This window comes from Equus caballus, chromosome 25, assembly GCF_041296265.1.
Source record: "Equus caballus isolate H_3958 breed thoroughbred chromosome 25, TB-T2T, whole genome shotgun sequence".
Taxonomy (NCBI): domain Eukaryota; kingdom Metazoa; phylum Chordata; class Mammalia; order Perissodactyla; family Equidae; genus Equus; species Equus caballus.
Genome location: NC_091708.1, coordinates 13,428,696 through 13,442,288, shown reverse-complemented (window position 1 = coordinate 13,442,288; position 13,593 = coordinate 13,428,696). Strand labels below are relative to the sequence as shown.

General features: G+C 54.4%; 1 protein-coding gene across 3 annotated transcripts in view; it reads left to right on the top strand.

Annotated features, from left to right (window-relative positions):
• GABBR2 (gamma-aminobutyric acid type B receptor subunit 2) overlaps nucleotides 1-13,593 on the top strand; it is a 330,747-nt gene that overhangs the window by 249,604 nt on the left and 67,550 nt on the right. For all 3 annotated transcript variants that reach the window (XM_070251235.1, XM_023629734.2, XM_070251236.1), the window contains 3 exons: nucleotides 661-741; nucleotides 4,215-4,365; nucleotides 7,092-7,224. In XM_070251235.1, coding sequence (XP_070107336.1) covers nucleotides 661-741; nucleotides 4,215-4,365; nucleotides 7,092-7,224 — 365 coding nt within the window. The remainder of the gene's footprint in view (nucleotides 1-660; nucleotides 742-4,214; nucleotides 4,366-7,091; nucleotides 7,225-13,593) is intronic.

Below are 13,593 nucleotides of genomic sequence, written 5' to 3'. Positions count from 1 at the left end.
CCTCTGAAAGATGCCAATTCCACCTCAGGATGCATTAATAGGAGTATGATTTGCAGGATGAAGGAGGGGATGGTCCCCTGTTCTTGCTCCTGACCAGATCATGCCTAAGTAGATTGGTCAGTCCTTGAGTCCACACTCTATCTGGCAGACAGTGACATTGTGGGTTGTGGCCCAAGGAGGCACTTGGATTGGGTGTAAATTAAAAATGATGTTCCGCAAGGTGAAGTTGGGGCCTGGTACCAGGGGGATCATCTGTCTTTGTCTTCAAGTCTCTGGGGCTGTGCTGGAGCAGAGGGAGCAGAAGTGATCTGTGTGGTCCTAGATGGCAGAGCCAGGTGACAGGGGAAATTACAGAGAGATCATTCAGCTCTATGACCAGGAAGAACTTGGTAACAGACAGAGTCCAGTTAGGATGGGAGTGAGCTCCCCATCCACAGGGTGTACAGCAAAGGATGGGGGACCAGTGGACAAGATGGTGTAGAGGGTTTGTTCCAGCCAGAACAGGCTGGAGGTCTCGTGATTCTACCTGGAAGAGGACTGGGGAAAGGAGGAGTCTGCAAGAAGATAGCCAGGGCTGGGGGCGGAGCAAGAGCTGGGACAGGAGCAGCCAGACAGCCCAGGACTCGGGATCTGACCAGCCACTGTCTTTGCTCCCTGCAGACAGAAGGGAGGTGAAGGTGGGAGAGTACAACGCTGTGGCCGACACGCTGGAGATCATCAACGACACCATCAGGTTCCAAGGTAAGGCCGGTGGGCTTCTTGGAGGAGGGGGCCTGCTCAGTTGCTCCCAAGCCTAGATATTGCCTAAGGGTTGGGGACAAGCTCAGAGTCCTTGGCTTCATGGGGAACAGAGAACATCCTCTCCTCTCAGCACACACACTCACCCACTGAGCACAGAGTCCCCATCACTCACGCAGGAGCTGGCTTCCAGCTCCTGGATGGGTCACTGGAGTTTGCATGGAGTGCTAGCTCTCACCAAGCCAGCTGCGTTTAAACCAATAGGCGGCCAGGACTAATTATTTTTAAATGTGGTCCAGCTAAATTTAGCTCTGTCTCCTCCTCTGGGAAAGGAATTGGTTGGGTTGGTAATAAGTCTCTCCACCGCTGCTCTTCCTGGAAGAGCATTCCCTCTTTTCTTCTGCTGGAGAACTCCTCTTCAGCTTCTAGAACCAGATCAGATGACGCCTCTTCTGTGCAGCCTTCCCTGATTGCCCCCAAGTGAGCTAATGGCTCCCTTCTCTTGGCTTCCACAGTCTTTTGCCTCTGCCTTTCCCCTAGCCACTGTCACTTTGCATTGAGATTCCTAGGTTGGACCATGAGCTCCCTGACTAGGTCCTATTTGACCTTAAATTCCTGGCGCTAGCCAGGATCTGGCACATGTTGGAGGCTGAATGAGATTTGATGAAAAAATGAATACAGGATTGACCAAGTGAGTGGATTTATGGGTGAATAAATGGATCAACAGTTGAGCATATGAGTCAATGAAACAGTGGGTGGGTGGGTGGATGGATGGATAGATGATGGATAGACAGGTGGATGGACAGATGGACGGATGGATGGATAAGCGGATGAATGGATGGATGGTTGAATGGGCAGATGGATAGATGGATGGATGGACAGACAGACAGACGGATGGATGGATAAGTGGATGGATGGATGGATGGATGGGTGGAAGGATGGATGAGTGGGTAGATGGGCTTAACCAGTCTTAACCCCCTCAAGTCCATCCTGCCCTCAACAGCCGAAATGCCCTTGCCATCTTGCCATGCTGAAGATGCCCCACCTCTGCTCAGAGCCCTGCACAGTCCCCATTGCTCACAGCAAGGGACCTCACTCCATGGTGTGGCCCCAAGGCCTCCATGAAGGGACCCTCCCCGCTTCTCTGCCTCCATCCATGCCTTCCCCTCTGCAGGGCTCTCTGCGCAGAGCGCCCTTTTCTCCCTGCCTTCCTGGTAGACAGCCAACTACTCCTCTTCTGCGGTTCAGCTCTTCTTTCTGTAGCCCGTCCTGACTCCATCGGGCGGAACTTCCCTCTGCTCCTGCTTCCTGCTCAGACCTCCCCAGGCCTGAGGTTGTCAGCCGCCTGGTGCTGTCACTGGAGGCAGTTTGTGTAGTGTGTAGAGTGCAGGCTTCAGAATTAGGCAGATCTGGGTTCAAATCCTGATGGCTTGGCCACTTACTAGCTTATAAAAGCCACTTAACACCTAGAAAACTGTTGCCCCACACACATACCACTAAATTGGGCATAACCTTCTCTCCCCATGAGCCTGTCGGGTGGATCAAGGAGACAATCTCAACAAAGTGCTCAGCCTGTGGTAAGCATTCGATAGACATGATTGCCTCTTGCTGCCCTTTCCTGTTTAAATGGCTAGTGTGTGGGTTCCTGGAGGACAGGGACTGTATCTTGCTTATCTTTGAGTCCCTGGTGCCCAGTGCTGGGCCTGAGAGAATGGATTGCATGAGGAGGAAGAATGGAAACTCAGAGCTGCTGCTGTTAGTGACATTTCTGCTACGTCATTGCCGCTTGGTCCCCTAACATCTTATGAAGATGCACTGTGTGGAGCGCCAATCTGGGGAGAGAGAAGGTGCCGTAAGGGAGGAGGAGACATTGTCAGTTTTCTGAAGTTGTTTCTACACAACCAGTGGTCGCCATAGTCCACATAGTCATAGGTTCGTGGTCGCCATATAACCTTTGATCCAAACCTCAGCCTCCTTTCTCAGTGGGCAGAGGGGAGCTTGTTCCCCGGCAAGAACTCACGGGCACCCCCAGGACGGCTCTTGGTTTGGGGAGCCAGGAGGCACCTGGTGCAGCCGGGGCTGTGCGTAGGGGGAGAGGGGAGGAAAGTGGAGAGTGGGGAAGAAGTTTTCAGATGCTGAGCCCTCACTTCTGGAGGCAAGAAATGGTGTTACCTCCATCAGCTTGTGTCTGCTGTTGCCCTGACTTGCAGCCCTTAAAGCCACTTCTTAACAGTGTGACTTCACATGGAATTGCTTCAAGCTGTGCATTCCCCATACCGGCAGGTTCCTAGCTGTTTTGGAACCTGGCAGCTTCCCTAGACTGCTTAGATGCTTCAGACGCTCTCTATCCACTGAATGTTTCCAAACGCACTTGAACTTGCCAGCGGAGTTTTTTAAACACAGATGTTGGAGGGCGTTCTCAGCCCCTGCCGCCGCATCTGCCCGTCCTCTGCTTGTCTCTGGGAATGGAGGCATCACAGAGGCTGGGCCCAGGACGCGGCCATGGCGGGTCATGGTGTCCCTGCTGAGTCTCCCCAGGCTCCCAGGTTTGGCCGCTCCCGGGCATCTGGCCGACGGCACACATCCCCACTAGGGGGAACAGCCCCAGGGTCTCACAGTTCCACAGCAGAAATCTGACTGAAATAGCGCCTGAGAAAGAGGGGATTTGCAAGAAGTGGGGCTGGGGGGAGGACTGCCTGCGTCCGTCCTCCCAAGCCAGCCTGGACCTGGTAAAACTCAAACCACCATCCACAGAGATGAGCTTCTCTGAGGCCCTCAGGGCTCCCCCAGGTTCCTGGTGCCCTTGAAAAATGAGCGGGGACAGCTCTGCAGTCACACAGAGGACTGGAACCCCACAGTTTCTGTCCAGTCCTGGCACAGCAGGGAGGGGAAGGCAAGCCGGTAGCCTCTGCCTCCCACGGTTGGCGAGTCTTATGAAAATGGAAAACCAGAAAGAGCATTTATAACATAATGACCTTGAGGCAGGAGATGGGCAGCCAGAGCACACGTACATCTCCGTGGAATTGACAGGCAACGTGTCTGCCCTGTTGAGGGATGGTCGTTATGAGGTAGTGCACAGTCCTTGACAGCCAAAGCCAAGGTCCTCACCCTCGGTGGCACCCAGTGGTACCCACTCACGGCACCCAGCCCTGCACCTTCTGAGCAGCTGTTACCTTTGGGGATAAATGGTGATGGTTTTCCAACAGGGTAATTAGACCAAATCAAATTCTAGTGTTCTAATGGCTATTAAATGCACCACAAATCCCTTATTGATTCTATTTAGAGAAAGGAAGAAGTCCTGGCAAAGGCTCCCTGCCCGACATCCTGGCCCACCGCCGGGGCCCGCTCTCCCGGTACATGTGTCCTGCACAGAGTTTGTGCTCGGGGCCTGGTGGATGTCCAGGACACCCAGGCACAGGTGGTCTTGGGGACTGACTGAGCTGGGCTCAGCTGACATCTTTTCCTTGGCCTTCTAGGATCCGAACCACCGAAGGACAAGACCATCATCCTGGAGCAGCTCCGTAAGATCTCCCTACCTCTCTACAGCATCCTGTCTGCCCTCACCATCCTGGGGATGATCATGGCCAGCGCTTTTCTCTTCTTCAACATCAAGAACCGGAATCAGAAGTAAGCCGCTCACACGCTGCTCCTGCATAAACTCTCTGCATTGACAAACTTCACGGACAAAATGTGGGAGCGTCACAGGACAGACTCTCCAGGGGCACAGGAGAAGTTTTTAGGGCGGTTGTCTAAAGTGTGCCACTCAGCTACTGGGACATTATTAGATGTTTCGTGTGCGTACATGCACACACCCATGAACACACAAACACACAGAGGCAGTGCTGATGGTTGCACAGGAAGGCTGGGCTAAATAAAACCCAAGGGTCCAAGTCCATAGACCTCCTCGGGGCTGTGCCTGTGCTCATGCTCTTTGTGGTGGTCCAGGAGGAGAGAGATAGACGCAGAATTCCCTGACGGTCTTTGCCCCACCCCCAGCGTCTCCAGGAAGCAGGCGCAGCTGGAGAGGATCCCCGAATTCTGTCCCCCACACTTCCCATCAGGTCAGCGCATAACAGCCCAATAAGCTCCTCCTTCACTCCATCTCAGCTGACCCTCAGATAACTGTCTGGCTTACAGGGGAAAGCGCCAAAGCTCGGTGACGGAGGGCCGCTGCCTGAGGTCGCACTGCTGCGCGTGGCGGAACCCGTGCCCTTGGTTTCTGGTCTTGATTTCTGTTCCCACACACATACCCTTCATTCTCCAGAGGAGAACGTCTCCTTTTCTGAGCTATTCTGGCCAGTCGTGGGTAGAGCAGGCCGCCGCCCCAGGCGATGGTGTTTACCACGCGCAGCCAGCTTCTTTGGTTTCCATGGCAAGTCCCTGAACCCAGCTGCCTGCCTTGTGGAGCGGCTGAGCAGGGGCACCGGGCATGGGCTTTCCAGGACACAGCCTCAGTGCCCACCCATAGGTGGCGCAGCTCTGCCATTGTGCCCAGAAGCCAGGCTGCGTGACCTCCCCAGCTGCCGGGAAGAAGCCTGATTCCAAGAACGGGTTTTTTTCTCTCCCTGCTTGGAAAGGAGTTCAGAGGCTCTACATTTTTTGTTGTTTATAGTTTTGATTTCTTTTTTCGGTAGCAACTTCTTAGGTCAAGCCTATTTCCTGAAGAACAAAAAACAGTTTTATTCATCTGTTGTTTTATTTCATTTATCACCAGTAACACGTATATTGCCACAAAAAGATTGAAGCAACTTTCATCTACTCTGTACAAACCTTAAATGATGACCACACGTGGCAGCATTGGACACAAGGCCTGGGCACGTAGTCAGCTCTCAATCAGTGTTCAATTCCCTTCCTACCAGCCTCAGGAATTTCCACCGGAACAGCGAGCTGTCCCCATCTTAAGACTAGATTCCTTGACCACCCTTTCTTCTGGCAGTAATTGCCATTACTCTCTCTAATAGGCTGGCATCACGGGAATTTTTTGACTGGCCTTGCAGATTTAAAAATAGAGATAGGATATGAACATTACCATGGTTCCAAATCCTCCTCTCTTGGCTCTCCCTAAATGCTATGCAGTAAGGTGCTCTCCTCCTGGAAGCCCAGCTCCGGCCTCTGCCCTCCCCGGCTCCCTGTGGCAGTGAGAACGAAGGTGCCCGAGCAGTCATGGTTCACAAAAGGCCTCCAGGAACCCAGGCTCACCTCAGCTTCACACGTGCCCCAGGCTGTGTGGTCAGTGCTCCCATTTGATGCGGGAGGAAGCACCACCAGGCCACAGGACTTGCCAAGGGTGCACCCGGCAGGGAGGCCGGGGCCAGCGCTGAACCAGCATCCCCAACTCGGAAGCCCATGTGTGGTCCACGGGTTACAGCAGGCTTTTTATCTCTCTGCCACTTTGACACATATTTTTTAAATGTGGAAGGATTAAGAGAACACAGAACACAAAAGAAAATGTTCAGGGAACAGTTGACCATAATGACAGTCTGCAAAAGAGCACCTGGACCATAGGGTGCCTGGAACCCCAGGATGTTCTGAGCAGATTGTGCTGGGGGAGCCAGGCACCTCGGAGGGTAAACTGCAGCTGGCTGATGGTGTAACCCAGCCCTGGCTCGCTGGGCAGCTGGGAGCCACAGCAGGATTCCTAAAGGAAGTGAGAGAGAAGCTTGTAGAGTTTGGGAGCATAAAGAATGCCCCCAACAGCAGCCCAGTGAAGACAGGAGTAGGGGTGGGGTTGGGGAGTCTGTTGTCCACCTCCATCACCTGGTGACGGGAGAGGTGTTCCTGCCCACACGTGGGGCCCTCTTTGTGCACAGGACGGTGCAAGTGTCAGGCCGCCAAAGTGGATGCTCACTCATTACCTGGTGACCACGATTCCTGAGCAGCCCTGAATTCTCACCTCCGAGACCGGGTCCCCTCTGAACGGGGGAGCATGGTGTGGCCATCTTCTCCCTCGCATGGAAGGTTGCTGAACTTAAATGTAGAATCCTCTGGATTTGGCACGTCTTCCAAGCCCTGGCCAAAAAAGCCTGTTGACTTAACGTTTTTGTGTAGACTGAGAATTAATGGTTGAAGAAGCTGCTGCTGCAAGCCGTCCCTAGAGAAGTGATAGGTGAACTTGAGCGAGGAAAAATCAGCAACTAGAAACAGGTGGCTGTCCGGGCTCCTTTGGTGAGGGGGCAACAGCCCCTCGTGTGTGGCACGGCCTTGGGAGGGGGTAGTGGAGGGAACCAGGGCTTTCGCTTTTCCCTCCCCCGCTAGTCTTGGCAGCAATCTACAGCTATTAGCATTCGGAAAATGCTTGTTGAGGGCGTAACCGCATTAACAGTTCTGTCCGCCATCTCCCCTCCCCCTGGCAGGCTGATAAAGATGTCGAGCCCGTACATGAACAACCTCATCATCCTCGGGGGCATGCTGTCCTACGCGTCCATCTTCCTCTTTGGCCTCGATGGATCCTTTGTCTCTGAAAAGACGTTCGAAACACTTTGCACTGTAAGTCGTTCTCCATGTTCCAACGCTGTATGATAGAAGGTGTTCTTGGTAACCTCGGTCATCAAAACCGCAGGTACCAGACCCAGAAATGCCTGAAAAGATGCAAACAGGCAGAAGACGGCCCGTCAGCTGTTCCTGTGAGTCAAGGGCAGCGTGGTGCTGCTTTCGGACCAGAATGGACGGAAGTGTTGCCTGTAAGGTTCAGATCACGGATTTTACAGGCCGTGGCTAGAAGGCAGCCCACTGAGAAGTGACGGATAAGCTAGAAAGGGAGGGGGAAACGGTACCATCCAGAAAAGCCTTGGCACCTGGGGTCGGGGTCAGGCTCTGCCCATCCACCTCCACCTCCCTCATGGAATGTAAGGACGGATGTCCGTGTGCGTGACTTCAACTCGTGTAGAAGTTATCATGACCGTTCTTGCCTATTTAAGCAGTGTCCCTCAACCACTTTTTTCCTATTGCCCCCTAAGGAGCCTTTTTAGACGTTTTTTTCTAATCATCCCCCCATGAAATGTTAATACCAAAGATATACCGGGTGCTGTTTATGGACTGGATATGCGTCTATAGTTGGTACATAAAAGCCACATTTTTTCACGTTCAAGAGCCAGTGCTTGTCCCTTGGGGACTGTATCACCGCCCCGCCCCGCCCCCCACTGAGGACGCAAGTATTTGAGGAAGCCCGAGACAGTGCAGTTTATTTACTATATTTTAGAAATATTATTCTGAAAATTAATTAACGTTTTAAATTTTTTTTTTTTTAAAGATTTTATTTTTTCCTTTTTCTCCCCAAAGCCCCCTGGTACATAGTTGTGTATTCTTCGTTGTGGGTTCCTCTAGTTGTGGCATGTGGGACGCTGCCTCAGTGTGGTCTGACGAGCAGTGCCATGTCCGCGCCCAGGATTCGAACCGACGAAACACTGGGCTGCCTGCAGCGGAGCGCGCGAACTTAACCACTCGGCCACGGGGCCAGCCCCATAACATTTTAAATTTTTGATGTCTAGTTGTTTTGTACCATTTTCAGTTTTTTTTTAAAGGAGTTTATACACTAGCAATTGTGTAGGACCAGCTCTCAGCTTACTTTCTAAAATGCGAACGACCAGTTGGGATTTGTTTCCGGACTTTGACTGCGGTGATTTCTCAAAACTGGGTTAGCCATTTGGGTCTCTTGATCCTCCCAAGTGCAACAGTATATCCAGTCCCCCACCAGGAGGACCAGAGCCAAAGGGGTGGTGGGAGGATCGGTGTCGGCCAGATTAATCTGAAAGCCCCTCTCTCGTCGTCGCCGTTTCTTGTAAGGCGTTAGGAGCACTGCGGGCGCTTTCCTGCAAGCTGCCTCTCGCATGGCGTTTGGGCTCTGAAGCCTCCGCGTTGGCCACTACGGGATGGGGGTGGGTGGAAGGTGGCAGCGAGGAGCAAACACATAGAGGACCCTAACGTGCCGCAGGCCCCCCACGCCCTGGACTGCCATCGGTCTGCACTCTGTGGGCGGCAGGTGGACGGAGGGAGGCCTGGGATTTTCTGGGGCACGTGCGGGTGCCCCTCTGCTGCCTGCAGACGGCTGGGTTGGACTGACCCTTACAGCTAGTGTTACCAGTAACCTCAGTGTGAATTGTCTTGCAAGCGAGGTGTCCACAGAACGCTTACTTTGTCCAGAAGGTTCCATTTGAGAAATGCAGAGTCAAGTCCCCGGTACCCGGGAGGGGCAGTGAGGTCACCGGGGAACTCAGGCGTCCCCCCTGCTCTGGGGCGGACCTGGAGGGCAGGCAGCCCCAGTGCTCCCGGGTCGCTCGGTTCAGGCTTCCTGCTCAGATCTTTTATTCCAAGCCCATTATTGCCCCTGCTTTATTCTGGGGGTTCGGGGGTGAAGTCAGGAGTCACACATCCCTGCGTGCCGGCATCAGGGTGCCTGCTTCTGAGGAGGCTGAGCTGCTCACAGGCCCTGTGGGTGTGTTCCCTCAGGAGTGTGACCCTCTGTGTGGCGCCAGGATGATGGCGCAGCCTGTGGGAGTCTTGCTCATTCTAGGGACGGTGTGAAGCTCATCGAGTCCCCTACCTTCCTGCATCGGCATGACTTCTGTGCCCTGTGGGGCCTCACGATTTCACGAGCGCCGTGCATGTCTGTGGTGGCCCCCAGGCCCCATGAGGCCTGAGCAGGGACAGCTCCTGGGGCCTAAGGAAGCTAAGTGCGGAGGGGGCTTTCCTTCTCCCCTCTGTGCAGGGGCCGCTCTCCCCAGCTTTGAGGAGACCGTGATGACAGCAATAATGAAAGTGGTTCTGGGGGCTCGTTTGGCGACATCTAGTTGACACAGCACTCTTGACGCCCTTAAAGGGGCGTCCCTTTAAGCTGAGGGACCTGCCTTGGACCCCCAGCCAAGAATCAAGGGAGCAGAGCCCTACCCTGTCCCTGCTGGGCCCCTCTGCCCAGCTCCTCATCACTGGCTGCCTGCACCTGGGGACGGAACCACTGGCCCGAGTTCCAGTCTTGGGTGCAGAGAGACTGAGGCCCAGCCCTTCCCCGCAGAAAGAGGCTCCTGACAGCCCGCTCCCCAGCCAAGGGCTGCTGAGGCGCAGGTGCGTCCACGAGTCTGACCTGAATCCCACACGCGCCAGTGACGCAGGCCGGGGAGTGGGCAAAGGGGCATCCCCCACACCTGGGCTTTCTGCTTTTAATGAAGCCTGACATTCTGCTCCGGGAGGCACGCTCTCTCGTGGGGGAGGCTGTCCTGGGCAGCCTGCAAGGCGGCATGAATAAATCATAACGCTCTTTCAAACCAGCGTTAGCTCAAAGCTGAGGGCGGCTCGCAGCCCCTGAGGGTTCAGGCATTTGCAGCCAGGGCTGTTTGAGAGGCCCTGCGAATGGGGAGCCCCCGTTCCTGACTGTGGGGAAAAGGCCTGAGTGAACCACTCGGGGTGAATCGGGACAGAGCAGACGTGGCGTGGGTCAGGACTGGGGTCGTTTCTTTAATAATTCCCCATATTGCGCAGGAAGGGGCACTGAAAGCTCTTGATTCAGAGCCTAAGTGCCGGTCCCCAAGGGTGCAAGGGCTGTGCTCCACCCGCTGCCCGAGGGGATTTGGCTTCTTCGTCTCACTGGGTGCCCCTGTTCTGTCTGGGCCTGGCAGGCTGTCCCCAGTGAACCCCCACTGAGTGGGGAGGAGAAGGGGGACGCAGGGCCAGCGGCAGCCAGCACAGACCTGACCCGACCTGGGTTTCACGCCGCCTCCTACGCTTACGGGCTCCTGACTGTGCAAGTGACATCACCGCTCCGGGCCTTGGTTTTATCCCCTGTAAAATGAGCGTAACAAACGCCGATGCAGGGTCTCGGTGTGGGCTACACAGACGGTCCGGACGAGCCACCTGGAGCATGGGGTGGGGACTGCGCATGGTCCTTCCCGTCACGGGATAACTTCTGTACTCTAGGAAATACAAGGGACCGATAGACATGAAGCCAGGTCCATGTGGAGGACGTAAGTCACGGTTCAGCCTGTTCTGCTGCCATATGAACACCACTATTTTTTTTCCTTTTAGTTTTCAGTATGGAAGCTAAACACTGTGATAAACCGTGAGCACCGGCTCAGGAAGGAACTGTGACTGTCACGAGAGTATTCCTCTGTGGGGGCTGTTCCCCTGCTCGGAAGGGCCAGTATAACCTGGATGGGGGGTGGGTGCATGTGTGAGGGCACACACGCGCACGTGCGCGCGCACACACACACACACACAGCTCCTGCTGGGGAAGCAGTTACACTTAGTTCCCATCCCCCGCCCCCTCTGACCCTTTCCGGAATCTTCCCAGCCTGGTTTCAGCGAACCTTGTGAACAGCTCCAGCTACCCCGTGCTGTCTCCCTGGACACTGTGGGTAGTGGAATCACCATGGCAACGTGGCCCCTGTGGGCACGAGCTGCCTGTGAGGACAGGGCTGGATGTGGGCCAGAGCTCCAGCTTACATGCTGACCCGGCTCGGGAATCCCAGCCTCTGGCGGCTCGGAGAGGGAGCGGGCAGCTGGAGGAAGAGAAAAGGCTCTGGTCTTCCTTGTGGAGCCTCAGCAGGGACCCAGCATGAGCGCGGAGGGTAAGAGGGATCCCGCGGCAAAGATGGGAGGCCCCAGGTGGGCCTTGGATCTCCAGCCAGTCTCAGCTTCGGGGCTCCAGGAGCATCCTGGGGGCGGGTGGTCAGCAGCATCCTGTTAACTCCTCAAGCCTGAGCCCTCATGAAGTGCAGGATGGTCGCTGTGACTTACCGAGGGCCAGCTTTCTGCCAGCCACAGCCGTTCCTTCTGATCCCACAACCACCTGACAAGGCAAACTTCACTGTCCCCTCTTTACAGGAGGAGAAACAGAAACTGCCACACGTGGCTGGGGGCAGGGCTGAAGTCTGGAACCTGCTCTGATGGACTGCAAAGGTGTCGGAGACATTCGTTCATCTTTTTTTAAGAAATATTTTGATTTTTTTTTTGTTAGCTGGTTTATACCAAGAGAAACAGATCAACTAAATCCTTAGGGATGTGGTCCAACATTTATCCCAACCAAAATTTTTGTCCATTTCAGTTTTTAAAAATTGAGATATAATTCATATGCCATGAAATTCACCCTTTCAAGGTGTACAATTCAGGGCCCTAGTGTACGTCTTCATTCATTTTTGATGCATCCCCAAAGTATACGAGACGCCTAGCACATATGAGAGTTGCAGTGGGACCACTTGTGTTCAAGTCCCAAGTGCACTGCTTGACAGCTGTGTGACTTCAGTTAAGTTACTTAACGTCTCTGAACCTTTCTTTGCTCCTCTGTAAAATGGGGATAATAATAGGGTTGTGAGGATTAAATGAGATAGTGCATGTGAAGCACTCAGTGTCTGCCACACAATAAGATCCAGTAAATGTTAACCTTTATCATTATGAATGAGTGAATGATGGGACTATGTCTGGATAATTGTGCTCACCCCTGGACACCACCAGGAGAGACACTGATAAAGCAGAGTACACTTGGGATGCAGAAGAGGCGGGAAAACTGGCGTTGGCGCTTGTCGACTGGGCGTAGGCATATCCATTGCCACTTCTGGCCTTGCGTGGCCTGACTCTGCCAGAACTGGGCTGGGGACAGACTCGGGCCTGTAGGAGTCTGAGCCGAGCCACTGAACCTCTGTGGCCTTGAGTGCTGGCAGGGGCCTCGGGGCAGGAGGGCTGCGAGGGAGGTGAGAAGGAAGCAGGTGGGGCCTCCAGGGCGCTCGGACGTGAGTCCCCGGTCGCTGGGCTCTGACGTAAGACCTGGGCGACCAGTTCAGCCCAGGGCTGCTCTGACGGCGGCTCAGAAGAGCGTGGCTCACCTTGGATCTCCGAGCTGCCTCCACCTGCTGACAACCCTGCTCCCTTTGTTTATTTTTCTACTTTTTATTAAAGTGTATACATATATATACACACACATACCCTAAGTGTATAACTCAGTGAACTTTCACAAACTGAGCTCAACTGTGAATCCAGCATCTGGGTCAAGAAATAGACTGTTAGCAGCATCCCGGAAGTCCTTCCCACCGCCTCCCAGGTACTGCCCACCCCTGCTCAAGGGGAAGCACCATCCTGACCTGTACCTGCACCCACAGTGCCGCTCAGTGTGCACGTGGATCCCTGCGGATCTGGGTGAATGCAGATTCTGGCTCAGAGGCCTGGGGTGGGCCTGAGATGCTGCATCTCTGACAAGCCCCCGGGGATGCTGATGCTGCATCCACAGACCACGCTTGGAGTAGCAAGGTCAGGTTAGAACCCACGCTTTATTTTGGGTTTGTCTCTTGGAGACGGGGCGTGTAAGAGAAGTGGAAGCACCAGAAACCCTGTCCCACGAGGACCGGCTCAGGGAGGAAAGGGCTCCTGGGCTTGCACCCTGACCTCTCAGGAAGCAGGGCAGTCCCGTCAGGGCAGGGGGGTCGGATTCTGGTCCTGAAGCAGCTCGCAGCCACCCACCTGGCTCAGCAGAGCTGTACGACTGAGCTCAGGACGGGCAGCTGTGGGAGGGATGGGATCGTGGGGGCCCCGGCACTGGACTGGGGAGCAGGACACCCTCTTCCAGCCCTCCCACATGTGCTAGGATTTTCTAACTAATTCAAAAGGCAAAGGCTACCTAGGAGCACCGATCTGGCCTCCCAGTCAATGCCAGTCCAGTGGGAACTGGTGATGTGCTCAGTTAAAAGGCCATAAGTGTCAGCCATCGCTTTTTGCTTGGGGATTTCTTTTTGAAGAGGTTGAGCAATAACCCGCTGTCATACTGTGGTTTGGGGGCCGTTTCAGCCTGTCATCCGTGCTTTTGTGTCTGGCCGTGGTAACATGCTTTGTGATTGCAGAAGGAGGCGCCCACAGGGTTTGATAGTGGCCTTGGCTGGC